At 42.8% G+C, this 17,732-nt stretch overlaps 1 protein-coding gene across 20 annotated transcripts in view; it reads left to right on the top strand.

Annotated features, from left to right (window-relative positions):
• Positions 1-17,732, top strand: part of DOCK9 (dedicator of cytokinesis 9) — a 287,020-nt gene that overhangs the window by 179,725 nt on the left and 89,563 nt on the right. For all 20 annotated transcript variants that reach the window (XM_027557861.1, XM_027557873.1, XM_027557859.1 and 17 more), the window contains exons 10-19: positions 3,600-3,674; positions 5,001-5,141; positions 5,514-5,717; positions 6,105-6,227; positions 10,685-10,767; positions 11,711-11,833; positions 14,737-14,816; positions 14,904-15,091; positions 15,430-15,495; positions 16,579-16,671. In XM_027557861.1, coding sequence (XP_027413662.1) covers positions 3,600-3,674; positions 5,001-5,141; positions 5,514-5,717; positions 6,105-6,227; positions 10,685-10,767; positions 11,711-11,833; positions 14,737-14,816; positions 14,904-15,091; positions 15,430-15,495; positions 16,579-16,671 — 1,176 coding nt within the window. The remainder of the gene's footprint in view (positions 1-3,599; positions 3,675-5,000; positions 5,142-5,513; positions 5,718-6,104; positions 6,228-10,684; positions 10,768-11,710; positions 11,834-14,736; positions 14,817-14,903; positions 15,092-15,429; positions 15,496-16,578; positions 16,672-17,732) is intronic.

The raw sequence follows: 17,732 nt of genomic DNA, 5'->3' as shown, positions 1-17,732 counted from the left end.
AGCTTGTACCAAATTTAAATATGCTCTTAGGGTAACATCTAGCATAGAGATATTGGCTGTTATGAATGAATACCCCATTTTATCACTGATACCTTCGTGTATTTTATTATTCTCTGGCTCTGGGGCAAAGCCACATTTTCTTACTGCTTAAGTTTTACTTGGTAATTGTTTCAAACACTATTTATCAGACATACCCTCTTTTTAAAGTACTCTAGGCCTTGGGAGGGCTGGGAGGAACTTTAAGAAGCTGAGCCTGCTTTTTATCTATCTCAGAGCAGAGCTGTCGACGTGTGTAAGGTAGAGTATACACTCTGAGGTTATTTTTACATCTAACATTGTCCCTTCTTCCCCATTAAGTGGTTTTTCTGGTGAAGAATATATCTCTTGGATATTAGTGGCAACATTAGCATGCTTTGAGTCTATTTTGGCTAGTTGATTTTTTTTTTCTTTTAATGTATCTGCATCCCTGTTTGCCCTCCAATTATATGGAGCCCTTAGCAGTCATTCCTGCTTTGTTCATTTCTCATCTCCTAGTCTGCTCGAATCAACAAACATCTTTCAGAAAGGCACCAGGGAATGCTTCTACATTAAGGATCCATTCCCTGGTGGCTCAATGGTAAAGAGTCTGCCTGCCAATGCAGGAGACATAGGAGACTTGGGTTCAATCCCTGCTTCGGGAAGATCCCCTGGAGTAGGAAATGGCAACCGATTCTACTATTTTTGCCTGGAAAATTCTATGGACAGAGGAGCTTGGTGGGCTGCAGTCCATGGCATCGCAGAGTCGGACATGACTGAGAGCACGCTCTCCTGCTACTATGCCAGTTGTGCTCCAGTGTCTGAGATCATAAAGTTTGCCCTTGTTCAAAGAATCCAGCAGAAATTCAGGAAAAGAATGTGTCACTGTGGGTGGTGGCTCACAGCATGTAGTACTGATATTTTTGTTAGGAAACCTCATGGACAAAGTAAAGCAAATTCTTCTTTGGGTTCAGTTAAGTATATTCTGCGTGCACATATTCTGGCCCTTTTGATGTGAAAAACCAGGGAAGATGATGGGCTTGATGGATTTCAAACTTTGTCCACCCCCTCCCAGCTGCCCTGCAATGGGCAAAAGCATGAGCTGATCTGTAGGAAGGCCCCTGAGCCTCCAGAAGCCTTAAAGCTGCAGGGAGAGGAACAAGATCAGCTTTGTCATGGAAGGAGACTTGAGCCAGCACCTTGTTGAATATGTTTACTTGGAAATGAAAATTGAGTCCAGGGAGGCTGAGTGGCTTGCTCAAGTTCACACAGCTAGTTCACAACTGAACTAGAACTAGTATCCAGTTTCTTAGCTGATATTCTGGTGGTCATTTCATTCTGCTCGATGTAGACAGTTGTTTAAATATAGTCATGATGGAGTTTGGGTCATTGCATTACAGGTAGATTCTTTACTGTCTGAGCCACCAGGGAAGCCCTTGCATCGTGGCTAAAAACATTTTAGAATAACTCCATGGCTGGGAAAATGAAGACGATACTTAATTTCCAGTTGGCCATGATTAGAAATGTGATAATAGACCTCGGTAAGCTACCAGCAGAGAGGACTAGATGCCCTCTCCAGTGGTTGTCTCTGCTGATCATGTGCTGAGATGTGACTCATGATCTTTGAGCAAAGGAGCAGATGAGAGAGGATGTTTTATTAAGAGCTCTGACTGCCAGTAAGAGCAGGGTATAGATTTAGAGGCATCAGGTGTGAGGCACAATGTGGCTGGAGATGACTTCTGTGACTCTCCTAGAAGCTTCCTCTTCTGCCTGTTCCCAGATCGCACTGCTCCAGCCCCCATCGCTGCCGCTGTGTGTCTTCTCTTCTTCTGTCCGTCCCTTCAGTGTTGGGGCTTCTGGGTTTCCGTCCACAGACTTGCTTTCACACTTTCCCCAGGGACCCTCACCCACCCGCCAAGACTTCTGTGCTGAGGTTCTCCTTGTCTGTGATTCCAGCCTTCCTCCCCACCCTGTGTTCACATTGCATCTTTCTGGCTGTCTACTGGATGTTACCAGTTGGGAATCCCCCAGGATCTCCAGAATCCAGTCTCCCACCTTCTCAATAAACCTGCTCTTCCTCCCAGCTTAATTGTCAGCCAGCAGGCCATCCAAGGCTAGGAAGGTGGGGTTTGTTATAGGCCTTGCTGTGAGGCTGGGAGCCTGTTGTCATAACCCGGGAGAGACCATGTGGATCTCCTGGTCTTTCCCTTTTTAATCCATCGCTTCAGCCCTACCCGTGGGGCAGATCTATTGTAAAATGTAAATTCCCTTGATGAAAATATTGCAGAATTTTTTGATTCTGGATTCTGGATTTTGGATTCTTAATGAAATCCCCAGGCCTCACTATACAAATCTGACTCATTTCTCTACATTTTTCCTCATGTGCCATTCATTGTAATGAATGACTTGGTCATTGCTCAAGTGTGAACTTGTGCTTTTATACCTGTAGTCCCTCCGCTTAGAACGCCCTTCTCTCCTTTTCTGGCCAAATGTCCTTATCCTGCAAGATGGACTTTCCTCCTGGAGCTCTTTCTCGTGGCCACCCCCTGGTGCAGGTTGGCTCGCTGTATGCATGGTTTCCTTTGCCGTTCGTATTGCTGTTCATATCCTGTCTTCCCACATGGTATTCCTTGGGGACAGGGACTGCACTTCACTCATGTTTGTGTCCTTAACCTGACATAGAATATGTGCTCATGAATATTTATTGAATGAATCAGCATTTCCCCCCTTGCCTGCCACCAAAACCAACGGCTGTCCCTCAAGATCCGCCATAGTTTTCTTTATTCCACCATCCAGAACGTCTTCCTTCCCCATCCTTTACTTTTACCCTCAAGTCACAGGCTGGACTGTAAGTCCTTTCTGCCATTTGGACTCTTTTCTGCTCTCATTATCTATCCTTTCTCTGCATCCTTTTCATTCGATCTGAAATGCACATGTTTTCCTCCTTTTTGCTGTCTAAATTCTACCTCTTCATTCAGAGCTGGTCACCTATTTCATTATTCTATGAAGCTTTTCCTGATGGTAATGTTTAACTATTCTCTTTTGCTTTGTTTGCATTGTTTTTTTTTTTTCTTTTTTTTTTTAATTTTATTTTATTTTTAAACTTTACATAATTGTATTAGTTTTGCCAAATATCAAAATGAATCCGCCACAGGTATACATGTGTTCCCCATCCTGAACCCTCCTCCCTCCTCCCTCCCCATACCATCCCTCTGGGTCGTCCCAGTGCACCAGCCCCAAGCATCCAGCATCGTGCATCGAACCTGGACTGGCAACTCGTTTCTTACATGATAGTTTGCATTGGTTTTGACTCTCCAGTCGATTGTCAGCTTCGCAAGGGCGGGGATCAAGTCTTAGCTTCTCTTTTCCCCGCACAGATCTTACACTGTGTCTATCCTCACCGCTACCCACAGTACTTACATAGTCTGTCCTTATTTGCTGACGTGCAGGTGACCCGCCAAGATGAGGGCAGGGTTGTCCGGCAGTCTGGCTCTTCAGGTAGCTTTCAAACATACTTAGACACCTCTGTAAGAAAAGGAGGTTTTTAAATGTGATTTTTATTTTTTATTTTATCTTGTTATCAGAGTGCCAGAGAAGCAGAAATCAAACTGAAAAGTGAAAGCAGAGTTAAACTTTTTTACTTGGACCCAGATGCTCAGGTAAGAAGTATTTTAATATTTAGACTAGTTCAAGGAAAGAAAAGCTTTGATAGGTTATTTGCTTGCTTATTTGTTTGCTTATTTATATATTTTGGATGAAAAGCAATATGATAATATAGAAAATTCAGGAGAAAGAGAGAAAACAAAAACCAGTAATTTCATTACCATTACACAACCATTGTGAACATTTGATATTCCATAGATTGTTGAAAATTGAAGGAGATTTATCCAAAGATGTGCTAGTCCACATCCAAAGATGTGCTAGTCCACAAAGAACATATATAATTTACTCTGTAAACCTACCACCAAGAAAATAGCATGCATCTCTACAGTTGCCCAGTAGACGGTACTGTTTCCCGACTGGCCCAAGCTCAGTTCCAAACACAAGCCTTGCCATCCTTCAGTCCACACCTGTGTCCTGAGAACACCCCAAACACGCGTGGCGAGGGCCTCCAGGGCTGCCCACAAACAGGGCTGCTCGGAGGGGCCAGCTGTCCTGCTGCATCTCCTCCCGTAGTTTCCTCTTCTTCATTTGTTGTCTTTTTTTTTTTTTTTTAAATAGAACTTCTTTTCCCCATTTAATAATCAGTATTTTCCTCTGTCTCTTCTCAGACTTCAAAACCATATAGTTTTTTGGATAGGTTTTTGTTTAGTGTGATGAAATATGCACAATATAAAATTTACCACTTTAACCATTTTTAAACATACTATTCACTGGCATTAGGTAGAGTCACATTATTGCACAAGTATCAGCACGATCTCTTTTCAGAACTTTTCCATCCTCCCAAACAGAAACTCTGTGCCCATTAAACAACAGCTCCCTGTATCTCCTTCCCCTCACCCTTAGTAACCTCTATTCTACTTTCTGCCTTTAAGATTTTAACTGTTTAGGAAGCTCATCTATGTGGAATCATTTGATTTTTTCCTTTTCATGTCTGGCTTGTTCCACTTAGTATAATGTCTTCAGGGCCCATCCTTGTTGTAATATATGTCAGAACTTCATTCCTTTTTATGGCTGAGTAATATTTCATTGGATTTATAGTATATGCCACATTTTGATTATAGGTACTTCAGTTGATGAACACTTGAGTTATTCATAACAATAATTTTAAAGCTCTATATAATCAGTCATTGAGTAGATATACCATCATTTATTTGACCATTATTATATACTACATAAATGTATAAAATAGTGAACACAGTTTGCATAAATAAATATGTATAGCTTTTCCATATTTTAAGCAGTTTCCTTAGGATACATTTATTATGGGATTTTTTTTTTAGTGGGAACATAATACATTTATATATTTGCATTTTCTTTTAAAGAAGCTTGACTTCTCAACAGCTGAGCCAGAAGTGAAGCCATTTGAAGAGAAGTTTGGAAAAAGAATTCTCGTCAAGTGCAATGATTTATCTTTCAATCTGCAATGCTGTGTTGCCGAAAATGAAGAAGGGCCCACTACAAACGTAATTTTCCTTTTGAAAAACTAAAATTAAAAAACAAACACATTCCGAGGTTTCAGGTGAGCCCGTTGCAGTGCAGTCATGTCACGCAGTCCTAGTTCCTGGTGTTGGAGAACGGAGGGTGAGATCAGAGTGCAGAGGGTCATTTGGGCCACCAGACAGGACGTTCACGATACAGGACAGGGAGGGAGGCTGTTGCACTTTTGCAGTAACTTGTAGCAGCAATCACACACAGGTCTAGTGGTCTCTTCTTTGATAGCAGCATTCTCTTGTCCCAACAGTTTGAGCCCTAGTGGTCTCTTCTTTGATAGCAGCGTTCTCTTGTCCCAACAGTTTGAGCCCTAGTGATGGTCTGTATTGTTTTGTTTTGTCCAGGTCGAGCCTTTCTTTGTCACTCTGTCCCTGTTTGACGTAAAATGCAACCGGAAGATTTCTGCTGACTTCCACGTGGACTTGAACCACTTCTCAGTGCGGCAGATGCTGGCCACCACGTCCCCGTCTCTGAGGAACGGCGACCGGCAGAGCTTGCCTGCCCCTCTGGGCATCCTCCACGAGGCCTCCATGCAGTACCCGAAGCAGGTGGGGGACTGGCCCAGTGGTCACGCCACTAAGGCCTACCTTGTACAAGCTGTGTAAATACATAAATGAAGCGTAAAATGCGCAGTTTGAGTAAATGAGACTCTTAATTAGATTGATTGCGTATATCACGAGGCTGTCAAAGCAAGCTGAAAGAGAAATGGCTTTTGACTTCTCATTTCTTTTTTTCTAAACTTGCTGCTAGTTGCCTCCCCCGCCAAAGAGCCTTTTTGATCGAACGATGAACTGTTTGTTGTTGAGTTAACCAGTTTGGCATTGGGTGCTTCTGAGTAGTTCTGCTGTTTGCTGATTGAGAATCTTTAATGTTTGTGAGATTTGTTTAATGTGACTGTAAATTCTGCTTGCTAAAGAAGATGGTTTGTTCCCTAGGGGATATTTTCAGTCACATGTCCTCATCCTGATATATTCCTTGTGGCTAGAATTGAAAAAGTACTTCAGGGGAGCATCACCCATGGTGCTGAGCCATACATGAAGAGTTCCGACTCCTCCAAGGTATGGATGACTTTGGGATGATAAAAAGCAGTGGGGGAAAAAAGTAGGAATAGAAATGCTTAAAGAAATCACAGTTAAGCCATATTTATGTTCTAAAAGAGATAGACAGCTTTCACTGTTCTTTGTTCAATCGCTCAGTCGTGTCTGACTCTCTGCAACCCATGGACTGCAGCACACCGGGTTTCCCTGTCCTTCAGCGTCTCCCAGTCCATTGAGTTGGTGATGCCATCCAACCATCTCATCCTCTGTCATCCCCTTCTCTTGGAGCCTTCAATCTTTTCCAGCATCACTGTCTTTTCTGATGAGTCTGTTCTTTGTATCAGGTGGCCAAAGTATTAGAGCTTCAGCATCAGTCTTTCCAATGAATATTCAGGGTTGATTTCCTTCAGTATTGACTGGTTTGATCTCTTTGCAGTCCAAGGGACTCTCAAGAGTCTTCTCCAACACCCCAGTTCGAGAGCATCAATTCTTGGTGCTCAGCCTTCTTTATGGTCCAGCTCTCGCGTCTGTACATGACTATGGGCAAAACCATAGCTTTGACTCTACGGACCTCTGTTAGCAAAGTAATGCCTCTGCTTTTTAATATGCTGTCTAGGTTTGTCTACTCTTGTAGATTTACTCTTAAGAGTTAACCTTATGTGTCCAGTTTTCAGTGAAAAGTAATTTCATGTATAAATAAATACTTCATTTGGCTAGACTGTCCTGGCAAAGGAATTAACAGCTTAATAGTAAACTTTCTTTCATTAAAAAGTACATATATTATATTTAAATGGAGTTCATTTCCACTTGCTGGCATGTGTCCAAGGTCCCGGAATTGTAAATTTGGATCCATTTACTCTTACATGTGAGTCCAGAGACTAGGAGGTGACCTGGCTGGGGTGGTCTGGCCGGTAGTGTCCGCAGATCGAGCCCACTGTGTTTTGTCAGGTGGGACAGGGCTCTGGTGGCAGAGGCAGTGTGACATGAGGCAGGAGAGGGAAGGGAAGTACACATGTGGTGTATGTGCTCTGTGTTCATTACTTTGGTGTAGTGTTCGGTACCTGGGGGTACCTAGGAGTGGACATAAGTCACACTTCCAAAAACTTAGATTTACAAAGGTTTAGTTGCCCGCTCAGCTTCCCGCTTCCGGAGTCGCCAAAGGACACATGACTGTCACTTTCCAGCATGTTGAGCTGCCTGGTTTGAGTCAGCCATTTGAGTGCAGCTTGTGCCAGTTTTACAGTACTTCTATTTCTTAAACAATTTTTTTTTTAATAACTGATCATCTGTGAGATGACCCTGATACATTGATTGACAAAGACTGGTCCGCAGGATTCGGGGCACCCTGGCGGCTCTCACTGAGGTCTTCTCAGCTGATTCAGAGCTTCCTCTCTGTGGTCATCAGTCCATCACAGGCGTGTCCATGCAGATGCAGGGTGATTGTTAAATAACAGGTCCTAGGAGTCAGAGACCTGGGTGCTGAGTGCCCAGCCAGCCTGGACATGTCATGTGACCTCTCTGGGCCCCAGGTGTCACATGTGTAGTTGAAAGATGGTGCTGCTACCTGTCCCTCCCTTCCCTCAGGAACAGTGCTAAGATCAAACAGATAATGTACAAGTCAGTGCTGGGAGACTGTAAACCAAGCCACTGACACATACAAGAGGACATCATCATCAATTACTACAGCCCCTGTCAAGGAAGAGCCCATGTACCCAGGCACACAGCTTCAGACGGGATGCCCTTCTGGCTGATAAAAGCTGAGTCAAGTTTATCTGGAGAGAAGCTGTTTTATTTTTTAAATCAAGTCTGTAAAACCTGGGATGAGAAGCTCTTTTAGTCTCTTTGGTGTTTTGATTAATAATCAGTGAATGCCCAAGATAAGATCTAGTCCCCTGCTGTGTGCGTAACACGTTTCCAAGGCTAGTATGCACCAGCTTGGCCGCTTCTGCCTACCATGTGCATGGTTTGGAATTTGGCAGCTCATGCTGGTGCGAAAACCATGTATCCTTGCAGGCGGGACGCCATTCTTCCCAGTGTCCACTGAGCATCTGCTGAATTTACTTCTCCTCCATACTTACGGGATGTGAAGCCCAGCCATGCGTACATTTTCCCATGCGTTCACACCTCCAAAGCAGTCAATTCAAGCAGAGATTAAGACTCAGCCATCTTATGTAAAAATAGAAGCTTCAGTAGAGATTTTACTAAAGGATAGTTTTTTCCCGTGTATCAAAATTGTCTCTTCATGGCCTCTCCTTTGGGTTTGGCCCACCCTCATACCTCAGGGGTGTACTTTCCTTTGCTTGCCGCATAAAACTCTGAGCTGTAATCGAGCTGTAAAAAAAAAATTGTCTCTTCATGTTTCCCAAGATGGCCTGGGGCATCGTTTGGAGGAAATCATTGGTTTGGAGGAAATTTTTGGGAGGAGTCTCTGTAGGTGTCCACCATGAACAGACTTTTTTAAAAAAGAAAAGGGGGGGAAAAAACCCAAAGGGCACACACTGGTTTTTCACTGGCTTTCACGTGCATTGTATTCCATGTGCATCCTCAGTAAATCTGAGAGTTCACTGCAGGCAAGAGTGAAACATATGCAAATATTTCATTTTAGTCCACAACACAGTCATTATTGTTAAAACCTAAAAGCAATTGTTTCTACTTGAAAATGTGCAAGTAAAATGGCCACTCCGGGAAGGCTGACCATTCTACTCTATGATCTCCGAGTTTGCATGGACATGCCCCCCTGGAAGGAGAAAGGGAGGGACTGGATCCTAAACCTGTTTCAGTGGAGAAGTGTTTGCATCATCACTCCTGAAGGCCTCAGTTCCCCAACGTGGTTTCAGTACACTTGTCATATTTAGTAGCCAGAAGGGATGCTGGCAAGTCGAGCTCGTGCTCTTCATTTTGCAGGTAGGGAAGCAGAGTCCAGAGAGGTTCAGTGGTCCAGACTCACACAGCTGGTTTCGGTTTGACTCAGAAGCAGACAGGATGCTGCTGTTCTCCTTCCGAGTCTTCTAGATGAGCGTTTCTCAGACCTGGTGCACACAGATCACTGGAGTTCTGGTCAGATTTCGGGTTCTGACCCAGGAGGTCTAGAGTGGGGCCTGAGACCCAGCTTTCCTGACCAGCTCCCGGTGGAACCAGTGCTGCAGCTCTGCAGAGTTCACACTGGTTCACTGGCAGTACAGCATGTTGCCCGTTGGTTTGATTCTGATTTACTTAAGTAATGTAAAAGATCTGTAGTCATGTACGGATGTGAGAGTTGGACTATAAAGAAGTCTGAGTGCTAAAGAGACTTTAGCGCTTTTGAACTATGCTTTTGAACTATGGTGCTAGGGAAGACTCTTGAGAATCCTTGGACTGCAAGGAAATCAAACCAGTCAATCCTAAAGAAAATCAACCCTGAATATTCATTGGAAGAACTGATGCTGAAGCTGAAGCTCCAGTATCTTGGCCACCTGATGCAAAGAGCCGACTCATTGGAAAAGACCATGATTTTTGGGAAAGACTGAGGGCAGAAGGAGAAGAGGGCATCAGAAGATGAGATGGCTGGATGGCATCATCAATTCAATGGACATGAACTTGGGCAAACTCTGGGAGATGAGGGACAAGGAAGCCTGGTGTGCTTCAGTCCATGGGGTCACAAAGAGTTGGACATGACTTGGTGACTGAACAACAATACCAAAAGACCCTTCACACTTTACTCTGACTGAATCAATTAGACTTTGTAGTGGTAACAGTGCAGTATCCCAGAACAAGAAAATTTGGGGATATTAGGTGTCATCTGCTTTAGCGGTAGGGGTATCATTGATAAAGAGACCTGCCATGCATGCATCTTAGGCCAAAACTAAATCTGCTTCCCTCCGCACTTTAGAGTTAATCCACCCCCCACAGAAACCAAAAGTGATCTTGAGAAAGTGAAAGTAGCGGTAATTTATACCTAGAAACAGAAACGTGGTGTTTGAAAGCCCTGGCCTAACTTAAGTCAGTACCTGTCATGCCTTAATAACAAGCATATACTCCCCAAATCTGGGAAGTCTGCATAGGCCAGTGCACATTAAGAGTTGTGAAAGCTTAGTGTTTTCATTAGTGTCCTCATTTGAACTCCCTTGGCATATATTGGGGCATGAATACCAAGTACTAGTAATTACTGATAACTCAGGGGCTTATACTACATAGCCCTTAGTCATAAAGAAATACAAAAGTCTATGAAATGGCATGCCTGTTGCCTATGAAGTCCAAAGAAAAAACCTACATTTTGGAAACAGTTTTCATTTGATATTCTTTGGAAATCGTGCTAGAGAATATGATGAACAGAATCCTCTGCACTAGAGTGAATCCAGCTGTGTTACGTTTAGATCTGCTTGTCCATGCATCTGATACTACAGGAAGAGCTTGTTCAGTGACTGAGATAATAACTGTAGTTCACAATTCTCCCTTCAGTGGGATACAGTAACTCATAGTTCTACTCTGATGTCTTTAAGGTTGCTCAGAAGGTTCTGAAGAATGCCAAGCAGGCATGCCAAAGACTAGGGCAGTACAGAATGCCATTTGCTTGGGCAGCAAGGTAAGAGGAACATCTTTTTCTTTTTTTTTTTTTTAGTATTTTGATTGTTTTTTGTGCATGTCACTTTTTAAAGGAGTTGCTTTTTTTTTCTAGGTTTTTTGTTTTAATTGGAGGACAATTGCTTTACAATGTTGTGGTGGTTTCTGCCATGCAACAACGTGAATCAGCTATATGTGTACCTAGTTCCCCTCCCTCTTGAGCCTGCCCACCCTCCGTGTCACCCCTCCAGGTCATCACAGAGCACCAGGCTGAGCTCCCTGTGCTGTGCAGCAGCTTCCCACTAGCTGTGTGTTTTACACAGGGTAGTGCATATATGTCAGTGATACCCTCTCAGTTCGTCCCACCCTCTCCTTCCCCTGCTGTGTCCAGGAGTCTGGAGGAGAACATCCTTTATACTTTTTATATAGGTACAGCTATATGGAGAGACAGACAGACTGACCAACCCATTCTGTTTGTGGTCCAGAAGCAGAAGATTTAAATCTGTAAAACTGAAAACCAAGCAAGCTGCATATCTGAAACATCATTTATTAGAGACCCAGAGAAAGGTGGTGCTGGCTGGAGAAGGGTGCTGTCAGCCCTGGCGGCATGGACAGGAGTGTGTGTGGCAGAGCTGGGGCTCCAGGTTCCAGCACGCACCGCCAGCTGGGAAGGGGGTGGCAGCCCGGTCAGTGAGGCCCACAGACCCTCTGTATTTCGAGTCGTAAGCATTTGGCTGTGTGTGTTATTTCCTAAGCGCAGGCCATTTGCTGGTGATATTTTCTATGTAAATTGAGTTAGCTGTGTTCATCGTCATAAATACCTTCCTCGTCTTTCGATAATGAGATTTCTGCTGGCCGTAGCCAGTGGAATGACAATTAGTCTTCACTTAGAAACCAGAGTCCAGCTGTGGATTTATTTTGGTCACTTGGAAACTCAGCTTAGACATGTCATTCTGCTATTTCAGGACGTTGTTTAAGGATGCATCTGGAAACCTTGACAAAAGCGCCAGGTTTTCTGCTCTCTACAAGCAAGACAGCAATAAGCTATCCAACGAAGACATGCTCAAGTTACTTGCAGACTTTCGGAAGTGAGTCTCAAGGCCTTGCCTGTTTCTTCTACATCAGAGAAACAGAAGTTACTGTATAAGATGGGGGTGGGCAGCCCTGTGTCAGAAGTCACTCCCTTGGCTGGTTAGCTTGAACCCCGCACCCTGCCCAAAGTGACCGCGTTTGGGGTGGTTTCGGCTCACAGTCTGGCTTCCTGGGTGGTGCTTGGAGGGTGAAGTTTGCAGGGCCATCAGTGAAAACGTGGTACGAGCAGAGAGCCTATGGCCAGGCAGCTAAGATCACAGGCCTCCACTGGTCCTGAGCACGGGGTGGTTCTCTTGGTGCACCAGGCCTCCCGTAGGAAGGGTTTCCTGGGGAGAGAGTGGTCCAGAAGGTCAGCGAGAGACTGAGAAACCTGGAAATAGGGACCCAGTGCTGTCAAGCGCAGATGCAGTACCATGAGGGAGGCTGCAGTCCTTTTTCGTTACGAATCCGAAGAAAGGCCACTGTGTCTTTGAGTGTTTGTCACACTTGAGTTAGGGAAGTAGAGAATTCCTTTTCATTTTTTTTTTAAACCTTGGTGTTGCTTTATTTTCTTTCCTTTTTTTTTTTACAAAAATTTATCACATGTTGGTGGCTTGGACCCCAGCTTGGATCCAAAGCTATAGTTTCTGCTCCTGTGATTCTCTCAAAAGTCATTTAGCAGTGGACGAGAAACATGTTCTGAAGCTGCCCTAGTGTTTAGAAAATAGCTGTCAAAGCTTATGAGCCACGTTGCCCCTCCCCCTTGTGGTGATCATCAGAGGAGAGAGTCCTAGATTTAGTCAGAAAGTAATCCTGTCAGAGAGATGGTATTGCTGATGTGTGCTCCAAGAAGCATCCGTCTAAAAAGAAGGATGAGATATTTTATATTTATTTGATTTGCTCACGGTTGTGTCTCTTATTTCTGCAGGGGATCTGAAAGCCAAGTATAAAAATAGAACATTTTCTTTAAAATGCAGATCTTCTTTAAATGCTACCATATTGGGTAGTTTAGGTGATAATGCTGTTAGTTTCTGCACGAGGTTTACAGATATATACAAAAGGCTGGTGGAAATGAGAGGAACCCTGAGAAAAAGTGATTCCATTAGTTGGGGTTGGTGAGGGGCAAAGATGACGACATTCATCATACGCTGTAGTCATGTGGGAGCAAGAATTTGGAACCATTAGGGACATCCAGGTTCACATGAACAGAACCGCAAGATATCTTGACCGTGAGATTGCTCAAGACAACAATGATGATGTCTGAGGAATCTTAAAAACAAAAGTTGGGAACTTTTCAAAACTGGGAACAATTCAACCAAATGCTGAATCTGTGAGCCACTGAGCTGTGATGCTTCTTGCCAGTGATCTCAAAGATGTTATTAAACAGGTGGCTTCTGAAGGACCAGGAGGCAACATCCTGTGTTCTGGGAACTAGTCGTCCTAACCAGATTTCTGCCTCTCCTTTTTTACTTGGGTCACTAAGCTGGTTCGACAGAAGAACGTAAAGCATATATTCCAAGATGACCAAGAAATCAGAGAAGTGTGAGAGAGTGAAAAAATGTTCAGTGCTGGAGTAACCAGATGCGAGGAGGGGTGACAGGTGGCTAGTCTCAGTCTGGCAATGGGCTTCTAGGGGTTTGAGAAGGAGCTGCTTCTTGGCAATAGTCTGTGCAGTATCTTCATGAAAGACTTTTATGAGAATGTAAAGTGCTGATGAATGTCTTCGTGACATATGTATTAGGAATATGTTAGAATCTGGATTTAGGAGGGTCTTGATCAACTACAAATGACTCAGTCATAAAAAGGTAAAATTTCATTGGGACAAAAATCAAATCCTGTTTTGATTTCTAAAAACATAACTGTATAAAGACAGGATGGAGAGATATAACAAAATAGTAAAGCATATAAAAAAAGATATAGGGATTTTAGGTGACTGTATATTTAATGTGCCTCACTGGAGTGGTGTGACTGTGTAAAAGTAGTAGAATTTTGGCTGCATCAGTAGAAAGGTATATTGTTCAAACCAGGCAGCTGCTCTACCCAACCTGTTCAGGCCCTGCTGGACCTTACTGATACAGTTCTGGGAGCCATGATATAAATGGGGTGTATTTATGGGAGAGAAATGGCATTGGAGGAAGACCCAAAGGGACTCAGAAGCAAGGACTTTAGGAAGATGTGATAGCTGTCTATTAATGATTTAAAAAGTGTTAGAGAAATTTAACTAGGCTCCTTGATGAGTGAAAGCTTCAGCAAGGTGAATTTTACCAGGCTGTAAGGAAGAGCAGTCTGGGTGTCAAAATGGCTATGTTGAAGGTTTCCTTGTCACTAGGAAGGGCTGAGGGCATGCTTGTCAGGACTGGCACAGAGGACACCCCTGTATTGGATGGAGTCAGACCAAATACAGACACCAGACAATTCACTCAGCACCTTCTTTATATCCAGCATTTCACTAGGCAATGGAGCCTCAGATGGCTTCTGAACTTTCTGATTCCATTTGAGCCAAGAATGTATGTTGAGAATGGAGTGGTTCAGGAAAACCTCCACTGTAACATTTTGTCAATATTCTTATCTGGGCTTGTGGTACCCAGCACAGCAGCCACTAGCCACGTGTGACTTTCTAGTACTTGAAATATAGGTCCTGCTGAGACGAGCTCTAAGCATAAAATACACATCTGGTTTCAAAGAACCAGAACGTACTTTTTATACTTGTTGCATACTGAGATAATATTTTTAATATATTATTGGGTTAAATAAAATATTTTAAAAACTAATTTTACCTGTTTCTTTTTACTCTTTTTAAGTGTAGCTTCTATGAAGTTTAAAATTATTTTTGTGGCTTGCATTGTATTTCTCTAGGAAGTGCTGCTCTAGAATTCAGAGCTAACTAACTTGTTTGACTTTTCTCTTCTCTTACTTGTAGACCTGAGAAGATGGCTAAACTCCCTGTGATTTTGGGCAATCTAGACATTACAATTGATAACGTTTCCTCAGACTTTCCTAGTAAGTGTACATTCTGTGTAATAAACAGACCAGCTTTTGTTTGGTTTTTACTTCAGTTTGTTTGTTTTTAATTTTTTTTTTTTTTAGATTATGTCAACTCATCATACATTCCTACAAAGCAATTTGAAACCTGTACTAAAATGCCGATTACGTTTGAGGTGGAGGAATTTGTACCCTGCATCCCTAAACACACTCAACCTTATACCATCTACAACAACCACCTGTATGTTTATCCTAAGTCCTTGAAATATGACAGTCAAAAGTCTTTTGCCAAGGTGAGTGGCAAAATTGAGTTTTATTTAGTTTTTTAAAATTTGTTTTATTTGTGTGTTTGTTTGTTTTTGGCTGCGCTGGGTCTACATCGCTGCTCGAGGGCTTTCTCGAGCTGTGCACGCCTTGGTCGCTCCGCAGCGCGTGGCCTTTTCCCAACCAGAGAGCGAGCCTGCATCCACTACATTGGCAGGCGGGCTTTAACCACTGGGCACCGAGGACGCCCACGTTTTCTTTTCGATACCAAACTTTCTTAGGTTTTTGGCTTCTCATGTTCTTTCATAAATAGTTGCATACTTTAATCTTTTTTTAAATTCTCTTTTTTATGTAACTGTCACTGCAGGCCAGAAATATTGCTATTTGCATTGAATTCAAAGATTCAGATGAGGAAGACTCTAAGCCTCTAAAGGTTGGTACTTTATGTGTACACGTTTTTCCATTTTAAAAATGCAGTTCCTGATACTGCATAGCTAAAGGGACTTCTTAGCACATTTTAGTTGACACAAACACACAATATGTAACATCACAGACTATAGCCACATACACTGAACCTTACAGAACAGGAATAACTGAGTGCTTGCTCTTAATTGGCAATTTCTGTTTTGTAACACTCTTTAGGGATGGTGTTTTCTTATGCGTATTCAGTTCATTAAACATGTACCTCGCTTGAAAATGTTGATTCTAGTTGTAATAATAATAGTAGTAGGTTATTGGTGATGTTATTGAGTGCTTACTATATTCCAGGCTCTGCTTGTACAGCCTTATAGATATTAGATTCTTTTAATGCTCCTAACAGTCTTTTGAGTTAGGAACTATTATTATCTGCTTTTTTTTTTTTTTAACATGATGGGACTAATGCTCAGAATTTAAATGAATTGTTCAGGACGATACATTAATGGAACCAGTGTTCAAACCCAGGCAGTCTGGCTCCAGACCCCAAATTCTTCACTCTAACTATGTGGAAGTGACTTTCCCCAAAGGGAAGGAGATAATATGTGAAGAATATAATATAGTTTTTCCCCTCAAGAAATTCATAGTTTAGTGGGAAAGGCAGTCATGGAGGAAAAGCTCCTGACACATAAAAGATACTGAAATGTTTTTTTGGATAAAACCGAATGATTAGTGTAAAACATTGCCAAAAGGACACAGGAAAGAAATGAATCATTTCTTGAAGGAAGCATGAGAGTTTGCTTGTTGTACATGGAAGGGAAGGTTCTTCAGACCGAGGGATTGTGTCAGCAAAGGCATGGTGGTGAAAGTAAGCAGTGAGCTGTTGCTGGTCATGGAGTGGAGTAGGGATAGGGGAGGGCTGGGAGGTGAGCGAGGGGAGTAAGGGGGCTTGTGGGTCTGGAGTCTTGTAAGTAGGAGAAATCCATCAAAGGGGGCTTCATTTATGCTATAGGAATGCTGCTTTCTTTACAACGCATCTGAGTTTAATTTCTTGCTCTATTGACTGAATTCTGGTACCTCCCTTTGCTAATTCTTATTTTAGTGCATTTACGGCAGACCTGGTGGGCCGCTATTCACAGAAAGCGCCTTTGCTGCGGTTTTACACCATCACCAAAACCCAGAATTTTATGATGAGGTAAGTGAGGTTTTCAAGGGAAAACCTAGTTTAACCAGTTTTGAGGAAAACTCTAATTTCTTTGCCTAGCAAAGCAAAATTCAAGAGAAGCTGCATATAACACTGAAGTTACAGTGCTAGAGCTAAATGTTGAAATATTTAGTTTACTTAACTTTTCTAATTATAAGAGCAACACATTTATTAAAAAAAATAAGTTGGAAAGTACAGATAATGCAGAAAAGAAAAAGTCAAAATTCTTCCTGTATCACTACCACAATTAATATTCTCACCTATTTCTCTTCATACTTAAGTATAATTAAACATCTGTTGGACCTGAGAATCTTCCTTATTTTGGGGTGTCCTTATGTAGAATTATACGCTTCCCTGGTGGCTCAGATGGTAAAGAATCTGCCTGCAATGCAGGAGACCCAAGTTCGATCCCTGGACTGGGAAGATCCCCTGGAGAAGGAAATGGCAACCCACTCTAGTATTCTTGCCTGGAGAATTCCATGGACAGGGAAGACTGTCAGGCTACAGTCCATGGGGTCACAAAGAGTCAGACATGACTGAGCGACTAACACACACACATGGAGAATTATAATGGAGTTCACTCAAACTACTATGTGAATCCTGCTTTTAAATAGTCAAACCTGGTTTTTCATTATGGCTTGGTTGTGGTAACAAAATGGCATCTCTCATGTATTTTCCAGTTCTTTCTAGAGTTGAAATACCAACTTTCCTGTTTTGGGTCAGTGAATTTGTTCATTCATGCTACTGTAACAAAATACCACAAACGGGGTGGCTTGTAAAGAGCAGATATTAGTTGCTCATGGTCCTGGAGGCTGGAAGTCCAGGATCAGGGACCAGCCAGCATGGTCAGGTGAGGGCCACCTCCCAGGTCACAGACTTCTCAGTTGTGTCCTCACATGGCAGGAAGGACTGGGGAGCTCGATAGAATCTCTTACAAGAGCATTAATCCCATTCATAAAGGCTCCACCCTCAGGACCTAATTGCCCCCAAAGGCCCCACTTACAACCATCACCTTTGGAGCTAGGATTTCAATTTATGAATTTGTTGGGTGG

This window comes from Bos indicus x Bos taurus, chromosome 12 (genome assembly GCF_003369695.1).
Source record: "Bos indicus x Bos taurus breed Angus x Brahman F1 hybrid chromosome 12, Bos_hybrid_MaternalHap_v2.0, whole genome shotgun sequence".
Classification (NCBI taxonomy): Eukaryota; Metazoa; Chordata; class Mammalia; order Artiodactyla; family Bovidae; genus Bos; species Bos indicus x Bos taurus.
This window is presented reverse-complemented; position numbering and strand designations above follow the sequence as displayed.